The 16,511-nt window shown below is 40.6% G+C and overlaps 1 protein-coding gene across 1 annotated transcript in view; it reads left to right on the top strand.

The window, feature by feature from the left end:
- Positions 1 to 16,511, top strand: part of LOC138588653 (synaptosomal-associated protein 25-A-like) — a 43,766-nt gene that overhangs the window by 22,961 nt on the left and 4,294 nt on the right. Inside the window, exons 4-5 of the mRNA XM_069658888.1 lie at positions 7,276 to 7,324; positions 13,380 to 13,497. Coding sequence (XP_069514989.1) covers positions 7,276 to 7,324; positions 13,380 to 13,497 — 167 coding nt within the window. The remainder of the gene's footprint in view (positions 1 to 7,275; positions 7,325 to 13,379; positions 13,498 to 16,511) is intronic.

Below are 16,511 nucleotides of genomic sequence, written 5' to 3'. Positions count from 1 at the left end.
ATTATTATTTTAAAGGCCAGCTCCAGTCATGTTTTAAGACACATAAAATGCTCTGCTTGAATATGATTTGTTTGATATGTTTTTTCTGCAAAATTCGTTTAATTACCTTGTAAAAATCCTCCAAAGGCATCTCCTCCTTCCTCCTCATGAAAAATTCACAAATCTGCATAGGCCCCGCCCACTATGCACTTTTTCAACCGGCCACTCCGTCGCGAAAACAAAACACGTCTCTGCCGTCGTTTATTGGCAACTTCTTGAAACTTAGCTAGCTTGAAATATATTAATTAGTAGTAGTAATGTTAACATTAGTAGTCAGTAGTGAGTTTGCAAAAATGGACGATGACGGTTACAGCTGGCTCGCACATCGCCGTAGTGGTTGCCATAGGTTACACGTAATGATATGCATAGTGTCACCCCGTCCATTAACGGGATTGGCTCCTTAGGTTTGTGACGTCTCAAACCTGCCAATCTGAAAATGTGTTGTTCAGCCTGTCCTTGGTACACTGCAGTTTAAAAGCAGACAGGCCCAGCCATGGAGATGACTGCTGATGTTGTCCCTGATATGTCTTGTAGCACATGAAGGACACCACATGGAGATGTTTACAAGGTTAAACATTTAATTTTCACTGGAGCTGGTCTTTAAGATTATTTTTCGTAGGTCTGTTGGCAGCTAGAGGCAGGCAGTAAATGTGGGGAAAGACAAGGAAGAAAAGCACGTTGTTTTGCTTTTTACCCTTATTTCACATAAATCATCTCCTGCCAGCTGACATGTTTTATCTGTATGCCAGAGTGTGTTTGTTCAAGTATTTATATGACTTTGCGCTGATAATATCATTTGAAGCTTGCTAATTTTAACTTATAATAATATAAATAATCAAAACACACTTTATCTTTGAGTGAAACTTAGAGGGAAAAAATATCCCTACCATGAGTGATGCCAGAGATTACAAAGACTAAAAACATCACAGTTAGAATGCGAGCAAACCCTTGTGACTGTCTGGGTTTTGTCCTGTTGTTTTGGTGGCACACTGAGCCCTTGAAATAATAATGAAGATTTATGACACAATTAGAGTAATGCCATCTTGTTGTAAAATAAAAGTGTCCTTATCAGAAAAGCGAAAGACAGATAAAATAACCTCGGAGGATAAATCAAACCCTTCCCTCCTTAAACCTTCTCTCCTCTTTTCTTAAACTCTTCTGTCAGATGATCCTTTAAGGATTACACCCACACTGTTACGGCTCTGCAGCTGTGACTCTGACTGTCTTAACTCTTTATGTTAAAATGTTAATGATCCACAGATGAGCGCTAACTCTTATTTTGAGCACATGCAAGTCCCTGTGGTTTAACCCATCAGTCTAATACCTAATCATAATATCCTTATGCATGGTTTGTCATTTGCAATGCATTAACTTACATTAGAGAGTAACACAGGGAAATCAAAATCATAATACATTTTTATTGATTTTCTGTGGCTTCAGAGTGTTTCCTTGTGTTCCTTATGTTCATTTGTTTTTATAAACAGTTTTAAAGAGCACATGAGTTACTGACATGAATAACTGACATATAAAAGCCATGAAACAGTCAAGGGCATTGTTTCCTGGAAACATGACTGTGCCTCTGACACTGTGATGTCCATAAAGACTGTATAATAATGTCAGGGGTCAGACTGTATAAACACTCACAGTAAGTGATCCATTGTGTCCTTGTCTCGTGCAAATATGTGACCCATAATTCATTCTCTGGACCAGTGTATGACATGACCTTTATTTTGTAAGGTAGCAGGAAATGTCAAAGTGTTTCTCCTACCATCACAAAACTTTTCACAAAAAGAAAGAGAGACAGTTTTAGAGGCATAAAACCTCACAACTGAGAGCTTTGTTAACATTGAAATGAGCCGCTTCTGCTAATATGTCTTGAAACACAGCACAGCATAGCCGTAATGTAAGGTAAACATGACAGTGTTGGAGAATTATGTTTATAGCAGAAATAGTTTCCTTTAATACCCATATCTGCTGAGCTAAACAAGCTAAATATGTAGCTATAGCTAGCAGACTCCTAGCTTAGCTTAGTGCACAGACTGGATCCAGGGGGAAACAGCTAGCTTGGCTCAGTACTTTGGCAACAAAATCCAATTATTGGCAAGTCTGAAGCTCAAATATCCACATTTATATTCTGTTTCTCAATCTGACAACATATTCTGCTGGTTAGCAGGTGCTTTGGACAGAGCCAGTGTTTGCAGTCTGTATGCTAAGCTTGGTGAACCAGCAGCTTGCCATAGCTTTCTGTTTAAAAGACAAATGTAAGGGTGGCATATCTATCTCATGAAACACTGACACTTAAAGGGCTAGTTCATAAATATGGTGCCAGCAAATAAATATCTCAGATGTTATATTTTTATTTCAGTAGCTTTGTTGCCTCTGTAAGAAGCTAATAAGAAATGGTTACCACTTTTTTAAATATACATTTTCATTGAGTTGTGATTAACTGCTGACTAAAACAGCAGAGAAAGATCTATGGATCAGCAGCATCAATCCCATTTGCAGTATCTAAAATGTATAGAGATGCAGTGTAATGAACTGGACTCTGTAGGGCAACACCTTTCCTACATTTTCTGAAAAGCTTTTACCAGCAGAGATCGAGCGATACTGAAGCTCTTATGAAAACTGTTATCTTCACACCGAGCTGCAGCGCACAGAAATGAGACACTAGGCGGTGGCTCAGAGTGAAACCTGATAAAAGCGGCTCAGCGAGATAAATATATAAAAAATGGACGACAAAAATGAACAAAAAAAGAGAAGAGGAATGGGATGAGGAGAGTGTAGAAGAGAGGTAGAGAGCAGAGAAACAGGATCTGATTGAGGAGCAGTGTCAGGCCTAAAGTCAGAGATACATTACACAAGATGGATGTGATATTACATTCATGCAGGCAGTGATAAGACTGGAAACCACTGTGATGATGCAGAGATGAGAAAATAAAGACCTCAGCAAGTTATTTAAGCCACTGCTGGAGTCTTACAACCTTGTTTCCCTGAAGATGGGAGATACTACGTGGTTCTCAGCTCAAACAAGATATAACAACAGGAGGTAATATTGTGAGGGATGTTTAGTTGTTGTGTAGCGACACTTTAGATACAAAGCTGATAGTTTGAATGTGATTCTCTGGGGGATGAAATCTCTAGATACCTCAACGCTGTAATTTTACACTTTATGTTAACATAGACTGGCTTTCTTGCTGAGAATGACATCATACGATTTATACAGCTGTACAGCAGATATGAGCATACGCCAGCAGCTGGTAAATTAGCTTAGCAACAGCTAGCATAACTCTGAGTAAAGGTAAGGTAATCCTCCTATCACACGCTCTTAAACTTATCATTTCATATCTTATTTGGTTATTTGGTTGATTTAAAAACAAAATGATGATGTGATTGTTCCTGGGGTAACTCTTGTTGTCTGATGACTTCATGATGGTAAATGGACTGTACTTATATAGCGCTTTTCTAGTCTTGCGACCACTCAAAGCTGTTTTTACTCTACATGTCACATTAACCCATTCACACACAGATAGCAAAGGCTGCTACGTAAAGTGCCCAAGTGGCTCCTATGGCTATGCTACTGGGAGCAATTTCAGTGTCGTGGTCAAAGAACACTTCGACATGTAGGCTGAGGGAGCTGGGGATTGAACCACCAACCTTCCGATTGAAACACGACCGACTCGACCACTAAGCCAAACCTGCCCCTTATACATAGACAGAAATGTGGGGGTTTTTGCACATATTAAACAAATGTGTTGATGAGGGAGCTTTAGAGGTGCTGGTAGGTTGATTTAAATACCTTCAAACAAAGCCAGGATCGAAGTTTCCTCTGATTTACAGTCTTTATGCTAAGCTAAGCTAATTGGTGAAAAGCTGTCATTAATCTCTATATCAAAGATATGAAGATGTATCAATATTTTCATTTAACTCTTGGCAAGAGAGCATTTGAGGGTATTTGTCAGAAAATGTTGAACTGACATTTTAAGCTAATAAAAGCTAATGAAGCACATAACCTTGAAGACAAATAAGAGACTATTGACAAACAGTTGAACTAAAATGAATCTCTTTTCAAAGTAGGCCTAAATACAGATTGTGTGTTACAATTCAAACAGTTGTAAAAGCTTTTTAAACTAAATTATAGACCGCAAAAAGCATAAATATCACATCCCACTGTCATTATTTGTTGCCAGGAATAAGTGATGATATAAATTGACATTGTTTATCAATCAACTGATCTTGTGATTCCTATTTAATTCCAAACTGTATCATGTATTTGTGTCGATCAGACATACATCAGGTCCAGTTTGAACGATAGCAGGGCAGCAGGTAGACGTTCAGTCACTGTTTGCGCGGTGACTGAATTAGCATAGATTCCAGGAGGCGGCAGAGTGGATGTCTCAATGAAAAATCAATAGCTAGCTCCTGAGGACTTCATGTCAACACACCTCTCACTCTACTTCTTTGTCTTTGGTCTTTTCTTCTTTCCCTCAGTTATTACTCTACTTTGTAATGTATTGCCTTTAAGTTTTACTTACGTTGTTCATGCCTGGCACAGTGACAAAGATTATGTAAGCATTTAAGCAACACAAAACATTTATCCACTACCTTATTAGCCAACTAAATGTGCTCAACACTCACATTTTTAATCAAGGTAGCTTCACAGAAGCGCTGCCTCTAAGAATAGAAACAAAGAAAGTAAGAAAGAAGAGTTTAAAATATTCATCTCGATTAATCTCTTGAAAAGATGTCATCACCTTTCATGTTCATTTCCTGGGCAGATGATTATTTTGGGAGGAACTGCTAAAACCTGTCTGACTCACTGTATCAGAGCAGAACTAGACCTGATAGTCTGTGTGTGCTGTTTAACTGGCCATACAGAGAGATGTGAGGTCATCCCATCAGACTGTGCCAGTTGGCGTGGTCAGATATCCTGTCCTGTAGTTCAGGAGCCATGACCGCCCTCTCTTGTCTGTGATTTTCCCGGTAAACAAGCAGGAACAGGAATCATGTGGGTTTTAAGCAGAAGTATTTGCACACATTAGCTCTGCTGAAGCTTCTTTGTTGAGGATTATTTAATTATCATTTATTTTTTCCACCAGGATCATCTAAATAAACCGATTTCCTCTTTGTAATTTGATTTCCATCCAGAGAAACTTTCCGAGCGCTCACTGATGAACAATTTAACTCCTCACTGGTACAGATCCACGGCCACGGGCAGATCTCTTTGACAGTTGGTCTGATTGATGATAATATCAGTTGCATGTCTAACTGGCCTCCAGCGCTGCTCTCTATCTATCACTGCTCCAAGAAGGTCAGAGCACACTTTGATCCAAAGTATCTGACGCATGAACTGAACGGCCTTTGGTCTTTAATATCCGTCAGAGGAAGCCTCGGGCTCAGGCAGAGCACAAAGCTGTTGTTTTTATTGTGTGCACAGTGGTTAATAATGTGCTTATTGTGTGCTTACTGAAGTGTGATGGAGCCGGGCTTATGCATGCACAGAGAAATAACAGCGTCTCAGTCTGTGTGACTGTTCATGTTGGTGTGTGTGATGTGTGTTTGAGCGAGTGCCAGCTCTGTAAGCCAAATCAGAATGTAACATTACTGGAGCTTTGTCAACAAATCTCTGGTACCAGCACAGTGAGCATTACGAATATAGCACATGCCATTTGGTGGACCAGTTTATCCAGGGAATCTGTGCCGCAACAAGCATGAATATATTTGTTCTTCTTATTTTCTCAGAGGCTTTAGGAGGTTTGCAGTTTTGTTTCATGCCTCATGCTGACTGTTTTGATGTAGGTCTATATGAGACATGCTTTAAAACACGGCTGTTAGAATAAACTTGACAGGTAGTTTACCCACTGAGAGAATAAGTGGTCCTTGGATATGTTTTTGTTTCACATGTTTACTTATCAGGGGCAAGTGAAGCTCCTAAAGTGTTTCCTTTAGTGCACCATAGCCCCGACACACAAAAGGGGCATACTACATCTACCATCCATTATCTAAAATACTTTTTCACAATAAGATTCTCATGATGAGAAGTGTATATTTCCCCTGCATGAAGAGTTTTTTTCTTTGACTTTGCTCCATTCTTGGGTCAAATATAGTAGTTGAAATCTACTGAAAGTACTGTTTTCAAAATCCCAAACTGCCTGGTTGAACATTTAACGACAAGATTCCCGCCACTCTCGTATCTGTGTATTGAATACGAAGGAAGAGCGAGCCGGTGGTTAGCCTAGCCTAGCACTTATCCCACTGGTCAAAAAATCCACTGGTCAAAAAACCCACGAACGCCCACTAACCCACAGCTTTTTTGCTTAGTGGTAAAGGCTACAATCGGCATTCAGACCCAGATCTACTACAGAGTCATTTGACCCAGGTCTGAATGCCGATTGTAGACTTTCCCCCTCGGCATTGATGGGAACACAAAACACGCTAATCTCTGCCCCCTTTCCGGCGTGATACTATGCTCCATCGGTAACTTCTGCGACTCCTCGTCATCTCAGCTACAAATTCCGCCCGTCTCTGTCCGAGCAGGGCTCGAACATCGTTCCAAATTTGTCGCCACCAAGTTTGATAAACAGACTGAATGAGTAATAGATACAATAAAGACCTAACCACCGTAACATCTTCACTGTTTACTAACCCTGTCTCCGGCGCATTTGTGACGTCAGACGGTGACGCAGCAGAAAAGAGACTGAAAGCAGTATACTCCACTGGCAATGGGAAAAGAGACAATCGGCATCTTTTAGCGGGTCTGAAAAACCTGCGTCAACGCAATAATTTTTGTGGGAAAGTGGTATAATTAACATGCTATATTCTTTTTAAAAATCTTTCTATACAAAAAGCAAACTAAGAAAAACAGGTTGCTATTTAAAAATTTAGCTTAAGAGGTGCAGGTAGGTTGATTATGCTACTTTGTGCCAACCTAAGCTAACGATTGCTGGCTCTAGCTTCATATTTCACACACAGATAGAAACAGCATTATCGAAAGGTATTGATCCTCTGTTTAATCTTTGAAAAGAAAATGGTTTTCCAAAATGTCAAAGTCAAGCTTTTTCTCTTGCGTCAGACATGATCAATCAAACTCCATGATTTCAAATTGTAGTTTGACCCTCTCTGCTGTCCTGATAGCTCTGCTCTGTTCTGCTCTGTTGGCCTTCACTGATCTGTCACATTTATTCCTCTTTTTTCCCCATCTTCTCCTCTTCTCTCTCTTTCTGTCTGTGTGTCTGTTAGAGTAAAGATGCCGGCATCAGGACTCTGGTCATGTTGGATGAGCAGGGAGGTAAGTTATAGGGAGAGAACACTAAACACTCTCTGTCTGACACCTGTCTTTACTTTAAATCTGCTCCGCTATCGATTCTCTCTCGCTGCTATTTCGTGCTCTATAATGGGAGAGTCTACATCAGCAGTACGTCCTGTATAACACTAATAAGTCCCCATGAAATTTACAATACATAAAAATGACCTTTATGGTTTTATAATTACTTAAGCAGAAGAAAGTTTATGTCTTTCTGAGCTTTTGCCAGGTCTTTAACGTAACCTCAGCTGCAGTCTGAGCTAATGTGGCTAATTGATTATACTGGATGAGACTGTTGAGCAAGCCTCCTGCTTCGCCTCCTAATTACTGCACTTTATGCTCGCTGCTTGTCACAGCAATATACTGTATATTGAGTTTAACTAACTGATAACATTTGAGCTATATGTTTAGTGATTTGACCAGTAATAATGACATAAATTACTTTAAAACAGAAAGAACAATGTTATAACCGTGCTCTCTGATACCTGGTTGCCATGTTTTCCAGGATACCTGACTGACTGACCAACTGAGAGGTCAGGGGTCAGCTGGTACTATATATACCTCAGCATTATTCTTTCTCTGAGGGGAAAGACTGATCAATTTGGCTGGTAATGACAAACACATGTCCACACTAACAATCTCCTATCCTCCACATCCTCTCTACCTCTGCCTTTAAGAATTACAGGAACACTGCGTTAGGACAGGACAGGAAGTTGCTCAAGTTATGTTGGGGTCTGATAAACATAGATGGATCCATATTATTAAATAAAAATAGGATATCTAGACCTCTGCTGTATTTATATCAACAATTATTTTTAAAACTGTCTTTTGCACAGTGTTATGCTTAATTGCTTGCATGCTTTTTAAATCATGTTAAAATGTAAGTAGTTCTGCACCACATTAAATCAGTTAAATAGTTCACTGCACTTGGTTATACAAGTAGGTTATAAATCCTTTACTTGGTTTGTGTGATAGCTCTTAAATCAGTTACTAATTTCCAACTATGTTGCATAATTAAAACCTTATTTTCCAAGCAACGGTTTTACTCTTCAATCTCTGCAGTTAGCCCGACCCTGTACACTGGCCCAGCCAACTCTGGTTGAGTAAGCAACACAGGTTACACCTGGGAGTTTGTTTGTGTAAATATTAGGTAAAAACTAATCCAGTTGTAAGAGCTAGTTTGTGTAGAGCAACCAGGTGAACCAAGTGGAAATATATGCATCACTAACATTATATTTGGCTCAGCTTGAACTTACAAATAGATGGTGCAACTGGCTCCTGGTGTATAAACGAATGTAGGATGGGAGTAAAATTATTACTGTTTAATCAAATGTATTCAATTAGACCGTTAACAGGGACATAGGGTCTCAGTGAATTAGGCAAGAGAATTCTGTATTAAAGTATTTCATGAAGAGCTGCATGAAGAGATTTAGTTACCCGTAACATTTTTCCCTTCAGATAAAGAACCCTGTAATGTAATGTTCTAATGCACCTAATTACAGCCTTCCTCCACTCCTACGTTAACACAAAATCTGAGATAAAATGCGTAAAATATTGGTAAAAGCCCGCAGTGCTGGGTACTCTGAGCTGTGGCTGTGTGGTTATAGAACAAACAGAAGATACACATGAACAGAGTACGAGAAAAGGGCTACAAAGTTTGTTTGATGCTACAGCTAAAACGTTGTCTTTTACTCTGAAAGTCTTGTTTAGACCTGCACAGATTCGATACAGACAGCGACATAAGAAACACACTGAAGCTGAACATGTGTGTGTCTTTGCTCTGATCCGACTGTTTTAAAGACTCGGAGGGAGTTCTTTCAACTCTTTGTACCTGCACATTTACTCTGTGTAGAGGAGCGTCCGCTCATACTATATGCAGATGATGTGTGTGTGTGTATTACCAAAGCCTTGTGCTCAGCTCCATGCCTGAAAGAGCAGCCTAATTAGCCTGTCAGAGGAACATATAGCCTGTTTCCCCTCTGTCTCTTCTTCTCCTGCTGTCTCCTTCCCCCCCAGAGTAACGGCTGCCACAGTGCACAGCTCACTGCTGTTAGCACAGGACAGCAATCAATTCACAGATTTAAATTACCTCTGCCTCTCAGCAAATGTCCTCTTAACCTGATCCCCCATCTGCTTCTCTCTCTTTATGTCTTTCTCTCCTTCTTCTTCTTTCCCAGCAGCCCCTGCTCTCTCCTTTCACTTTTCTGTCCTGACCTCTTCGTTCTTCTTCTCCTTTTCCTGGTGATCATTTGGTTACACAAATGATGAAGCTTTTTCTTGTCTTCAATCCTTCTATATCCTCTTTCTTATTTAGAGAGGCTACTGAACTAAACAAGCTTAATGTCATGTTTATATACATCAGAATTCCCTCTTACATTGCTATACAAAGGAAAAGACTCATAACTAACGGCTTTCCAAGCCTGTGGTAATTAATAAAGTCTTGTTGGGCTGTAAACTATCTTGAATCTAATCCTCCTGCCCTTTACACACAAACATGCACGCACACACGCAGGTCGAACATAGGAGGAGATTTGTCATTTCTTGCAGTGATGTATTACCTGCGGTGGAGGTCTCGCTGCAGCTAATGAGTGCTTTCCTGCTTGGCTGTTACATGCATGTTGACCTGAATTACACCTCAGTCAGGGCTGATGGATTGCAGCTCTGCCTCAGTGAGCCCGAGTCGCAAATAGCATCGTTTTAGCTACAAGCACAACACATTGGTTTTATTGTATCTCCTGCAGGTTGAAAATGTGGAGTGTGTGAGTGCAGTTGTTTGCAATGATAGAAGTTAATGGCCTAAAACTAATAACTGTAAGTCGTAGCTTTCAATTTTCCTTTTGACTTGCCACTTCCTCATGTGACTCTATTTTTCTTCTGTTACACTTAAAAATAGATTTAATTACACACTGTAAACCAACTACACTGTATATTTTCCAGGTACTCAGTTGTACATACGAGTGTCTCATTTGCCATTATTTTCATCTCAAGATACTGGCAGTAAATAAAAGAGGTTGAAAGTACAGCTTAAGATTGGATTGGACAGTTCTATATGGAGTATTTTTCTTTAAGAATATACTTAATGTACATTTTACATAGAAACAAAGTATTCTCCGAAACAATGTAACAAAGGCTTATGTTATCGCCACCAGTTTTATTTATTTAAATTCCCATTATTTTTTGCCATCATTGTGGCGTGGCAGAGAGCTTAATGTACTACAGTACCTATGGCCCTTGGTCCCTGTTACCATGAGGAAGAATCTATTCAGAGGTAAAAATCAATGCACTCTGTCAGTGCATTTAAGACTAAAACACTGTGCCACAGTTTCTTAATCAAGTCAAAATTGACCCAGAATTTAAAACTAAATAGATTTAAGCAAGAATCTTAAGATCCTTGCTCTCACTTTTAGGGACTGGAAGTTTCTTCATTTTATTTTATTTGATCCCCTATGTTCCAGACATAGTATGAAAAATGGAAATATTTAATCAATATCATACATGAGGCAGTGATGTAATGAATATCAGCACAGCTCGTTCGTAGGCAAGAGGCCATAGATAATCTTTTATACAACAGTTATACAAGCAGCAAATGGTAGTTAACAGTAACAATCAACAACAGATTATTTTTTGCTCCACCAACTCAACTAGTTCCTCCACTTAACTGAAACTGGACTGTTGTTGCTAAGCAACCCAAACATTCTCCTGCACTCTGCTACTTCGTTTGTGTCTATGGTTACCACAGAGCAGCTACTTTGTATCACGTACATTTATCTGTTTCAATTTATCATCAACCCGTGAAATAAGAGTCTGTTGTGTGATTCAGAGGTAGCAGCTTCATTAATGTAGACATACACGGTCTGTTGTGATGTTAATTAACAGTATTCAGAACACCTGGCTGAGGCGGAGTGATACACAGAGGGAAAAGTCCCAGTGATGTTGTTCTCTATATCAGCACTCAAGGAATGCCTGTTGTCCAATCAGATCACTTGGTCTGAAGTAACTGTTGTTTGCTATGACTTGTGACTTCTGTCACAGTATGATAAACCACAGGTGTAAAAACATTCAAATTAAAGATGGCTGCCTCAGTTTCAGGGTGCTAGTATTGTCCTGATGCATGCTTGCTGGCTCACTGTGACAGAACAGACATGATTTAATGTTGTCAGTAACACCTGTGCTCATCCTACTGTAACAAATCATAATGTCGGCTGTGAAAAAGGCCCTTTGTACTCATTCTTTGTTGATTTCAATCATTCTACTTTCCAATCGATAAGATCAGGTGAGTGACTGCGAGAGGAGGAGGGAACAGAGGCCCTCACACTGTAATCCTCCATCAGAGGGGAGGGGTAGTTAAGTATGGCCTGGCTGTCCAGGGCTGAAGAGATAAACAATACCTTTCTCTCACCCTCACGTTCCTCCTCTCCTCGATCCCTGACTCTGCCCGGGATTATTTCTGCTGCAGGCCATTTAGTTGTCGTGTGAAGGTATTTGTCGTTTGACTCCTCTCACACATATAAGTGGAAGATTTCTACCTTACAGGTGGTTGAAAACATCTTAATCCCTTCTGCTGATCCGCTCTCTTAGCTGTAAGATCTGCCTCTTCTAAGAAAAACAGAAAACTAAGTCAGGTGAAAAGGACCAGAGAGGAAAAAGGAGCAGATGGGAACAAAGGAAGAAAACGTTCTGTTCGATGGCCTTGAGAAAGTAGACAGTGAAATTATAGGGTTCCGTGTGTGAATGCACATTTAGTATAGTGTGGGTGTTTGTTGCTATGAGGAAGGTGATTTGTAAGGGGGTTGGGGTTGCAGGGTGGGGGGTTTAGGAGCCATACTAGGGGTTGCTAAACGGAGCTACACTGCCGATGATGTGAGGGTATGGTGGAGGGAGGGGCAGACCCTCAACGGAAGGGGCACGCCAAATATTGGACCCAGCCAATGTAGAGTGTGTAAAATCTCTTTTTAAAGAGTGTCCTGGCCAAGATAGGCAGAAGGACAGTTACAAGGCAACATAAAGAATTTAAAAGAACACATAAAAACATCAACATAATAAAAACATATATGGCCAGATGTATCTACATCCAAGACACTCAGAATCACTTATATTATGTCCAGTGAAACCAGCTCCCATAGATTCTAAGCAGCAGCAGGATTTCTTTGACAACAGACCTCGGTTGTGGATCACATGTTTCGATAGATCTTTAGCCTGTGTTTTATGATCATCTGTGTCCTCTTTAGTTCAATGTGACTAATCAAACCTGAGGAGTTTTTCCTGGCAGACAAAATGCCCCTGTCCTCTGATGGAGATTACAGCTATCCTGTCCTATAACCATTAACCAGGCAGAGAGAGGAGCTGACCTTGAATCAGAGCTTTTTATAGCTCTGTGACCATCTCAGTCTGCAGGAAGCAGGGGCCACTGAATGATGCTTTTCATCACATTCATGAAACACTAACAGAGAACAGCAGTATGTCGCTTTGGATGGAGGTAGGAAACAAAACCGGGAAGAATTCAAGGGAAAACAATCACACGCAGGCCAGTAGCTCACATTGTGTCATCTATAAATACCCAGCAACTTTAAAGCTTGCCGCCTGCTTTGCCTTCTGCATCGAGCCAAAACATTCTGCCTCCTGCACTTTAGCGTAGCGCGCCAGCCCTCCAAAATCAAAGCATTTCACTCCTCTCATGCCTTTGTCCTCACCAGAACAACTTGATCGTGTGGAGGAGGGCATGAACAAGGTGAACGCAGACCTGAAGGAGGCCGAGAAAGATTTAAAAGATATAGGACAATGCTGTGGTCTGATTTGCCCATGTATTAAAAAGTAGGTACCGGCCAGGAGCCCCGAGCTCTTGCCTGTCCAGTGCTGGTGGTGGTAGTGGTGACGTCTGATGTCTCTCTTGTCACAGTCAATGTCTTTTTTTGTCTTTTCTCCTTTGTCTCCCCTCTCTACTCCCCTCCCTTCCCTCCCCCGGCGACTTCTTCCTCCTCTCTTCTCTTCTCATGTGCTTTCGTTCTTTTGCTGGGAAAAATGACAATGTGTTGGTAATCAGAGCAACTGGAGCGCATCGAGGAGGGGATGGACCAAATCAATAAGGACATGAAGGATGCAGAAAAGAATTTGAACAATCTAGGACAGTTCTGTGGTCTATGTTCATGTCCCTGTAACAAGTAGGTGCTGCCTGTGTCGCCTGACTGCATGTGTTTCAGTGCCTGCCTTCCTGCCTCTCTATCCGTGAGCCTGCTTCTGGTGAATAGAGCATGCTGAACTGTGGTGTGAGCAGTCAGGCCCATAGCCACGTCAACACACACTCTGAACAGGCACCAGCACTGCATGCGTGCGTGGGAGAGGTTGAAAGATCGTGTGCATGCATAAACTACACACACCTGCACAACATGTCTGATGCACTTTATTGGCCTCCATGGCTGATGTCCTCAGAAGCCCTTCATTAAACATTGGATGAGAGGTTCTCTTCCAGCAGGTAGCAGCGTCACCGGGGATCTGGGCCAAGACACCCCCCACCCTCCTAAACCCCACCCTACCATGCCCCCCTGCCCTAACACCCAGCAGCATGGCGCCTCATGCTGCGTTCAAAGTCCAACCAAAGAATACATCAACTAGTTGCCTTTCCCACTAAACTACTTTTACAATTTTAAAATGTTTCTGCCATCATGGGAACCATAAATGTTTGTATTTACAAATACATGACACACAGGACAGTACAGGATATTGCACTACTGATGTGTTAAGCAGATCAGAATCATTGTAAGACATTTTAGAATATATATTTATACACTTTTCTTGCTGAAGATTGATACCACTCTTATGTCAGCACACTAAGTATGTGGCTAGAGCTAGCGACCAGCTAGCCTAGCTTACCAAAAGACTGGAGAAAAGGGAAAACAGCTAGTCTGGCTCTGTTCAACGCTAACGAAATCCACCTACACTAATAACCACTAAAGCTCACAGATGAACAAGTTACATCTTTTTTGTTAAATATATTAAAAACTATAAGGTTGTGTTCATATATTTGCCAGACTATAAATGAACAAACAAGATATAACATGTCACTTAGTGAGCTTTTTGTAACCCTCAGAACAGAATCAGGCTAGCTGTTTCCCCATGTTTCTGTCTTTTGTGCTAAGCTAAGCTAGCGATCATCTGGTGATAGCCTCATATTTAGCATACAATGCAGTGCATGTCTGTGACTTTTGGGGGCGAGGCCTCTGCAGCAGCAATGAGGTTAGGGGTGTATCTTTCAATGTTAAGGTCAAATATCCGCAATCTCTGTAAGGAATCATATACCGCTTTTAATATGGGTCAGGTTGTTCTCCATACTGCAGTTGAACATTTGAAGGGGGTGCAACATATTATTTCACCCCTATTTAACAGTTCAGTGTGGTAATTTCATAAACCAACACTTGCAGTAAAAAATACACCAGCATAAGACAACTGATGTTGTATCAACTGGTCCCCATCTCTCCTCCCCCAGGACTGTCCTACATACAATATCATACAAGAGTGAGGCAAACTTGAGCACACATAACACCAGTGCTACCTTTGTACTAACATTAAAGCTCTTAAATATGATTCTTAGTATTTAAAATTTTAATATGAAGGTGGACTCTCAATGCCAGTTTTGCCAAACTCCTGTGTGATCTGTTCCCTAAACAGCCAAACTATGGCCACTGAGTCATGTCTGAGCACACTATACTAAACTATACTCTGGGACCAAAACACCAACTGTATACAGCTGTCTATCTCAGAGCTATAGAAAACACAAGGGGCTGACTATCTAAGAAATAAAGGGATGTACTGGGTATTTTTGTTGGGTTTAAAGAAGGACACTTTTTTAGGGGATGAATGAAGTTATGCCTTAATGATTTACACTACTGTATGTGTAAAGTCAGGTGTTAGATGTGCTGTTTTTTGTGTTTTTGAGGAAGGGCTTTAACAGAAACAAATCCCCTTCACACTGTGTGTGAATGTTTATTATAAAAAAAAATAATTAGACGTTTTAACAACGTCATTTTCTTTTTTTCCCCACAACAGGGCTGAACTGGATCTTGACAGTAGCACATGTAACTAATCTGCTTTGTTTGCACCACAGCTGTCATTTTGTAGGAGCTGGTGTCATTTTTTTTTTTTGAACATAGCCACTTTTTGTTTTCTGTATGAGGGTATAGCGGGGTTGTCGCTTCCATACGTGATTGTTTTGGGTTCAGTTCTTGTCTATTCTATAGCTCTCTGGTCCTCCCTCTCATAAACCACTTGTTACGTAACCCTGTGGTTATGTCATGTGTTCCTTCTGATCTCGCCTCTTTATATGGCAGCCCTGGGTCAAATAGCATAAGAGAAATAATTCTCGCTTGTTGTTATTAACTGTCTGGAGCAGCTGATGCGTTTGGTTCACCACCTCAAGACAACAGCGATGCATGGAGTATTGCCTTGTGTTGTCCTCAGTGGCGGCCTCCTCTCATCAGATACTCTAAGCAAAATAAAACAACGCTCGGAATTACATGTGCCTATTTGACTGTATACAGTGTATCACACAGATGTATCCATCCAGATGAAATGAAGGGCTCATCACACTTCCTGTTTTACTTGGTCTTGCATGCAAAGTGATCACTGTTTTTTAAGGGGGGTTTGGTTTTCACAACTGATCTAACTGTTCAGCTTTCTTTTTATAGATACAGCATGTGTCTGACTCTGCTCCTCTCTATGTGTTTCCCCTTCCTGAGTCATGTTCTATGTTTCTGCCCTGCATGTCCTCTCAGTCTGCATGTTTACATGTCTGTGTTTTTGTCTGGAGTCTCGTTGTTATGTTCTGTGTTTGTGCTCTTCTGTATGTGCTTGTGGAAAATGGTTCCTTAAAGGAACACAATGCACATACTGTACGAGCTTATTGTAACCGAATTCAATTGATCTGCACGTTAGATCAATTATTAACCAACAGATTGCAAAAGCATGTATGTGTTTATTAACATACGTGGCTGGCATGTTGCTTTTAGTAGGCTAATTGGCTGGACACTATATTACCTATGCATTTGAAACATATATTAATGTATATGTTTTAATATTGAACAGCTAGAAAACATGCACCTACATACACATACACATACACACTCCAGAGCACACACACATACTGATAGGCATACACTTAAATGCACACACCCACAGTCCT

This window comes from Semicossyphus pulcher, unplaced genomic scaffold (genome assembly GCF_022749685.1).
Source record: "Semicossyphus pulcher isolate SPU_LCO1_2020_fin unplaced genomic scaffold, fSemPul1.0.p SCAF_1, whole genome shotgun sequence".
NCBI classification, from domain to species: domain Eukaryota; kingdom Metazoa; phylum Chordata; class Actinopteri; order Labriformes; family Labridae; genus Semicossyphus; species Semicossyphus pulcher.
The sequence above is the reverse complement of the archived record's forward strand: the minus strand, read 5'-3'. Positions and strand labels throughout refer to the sequence as shown.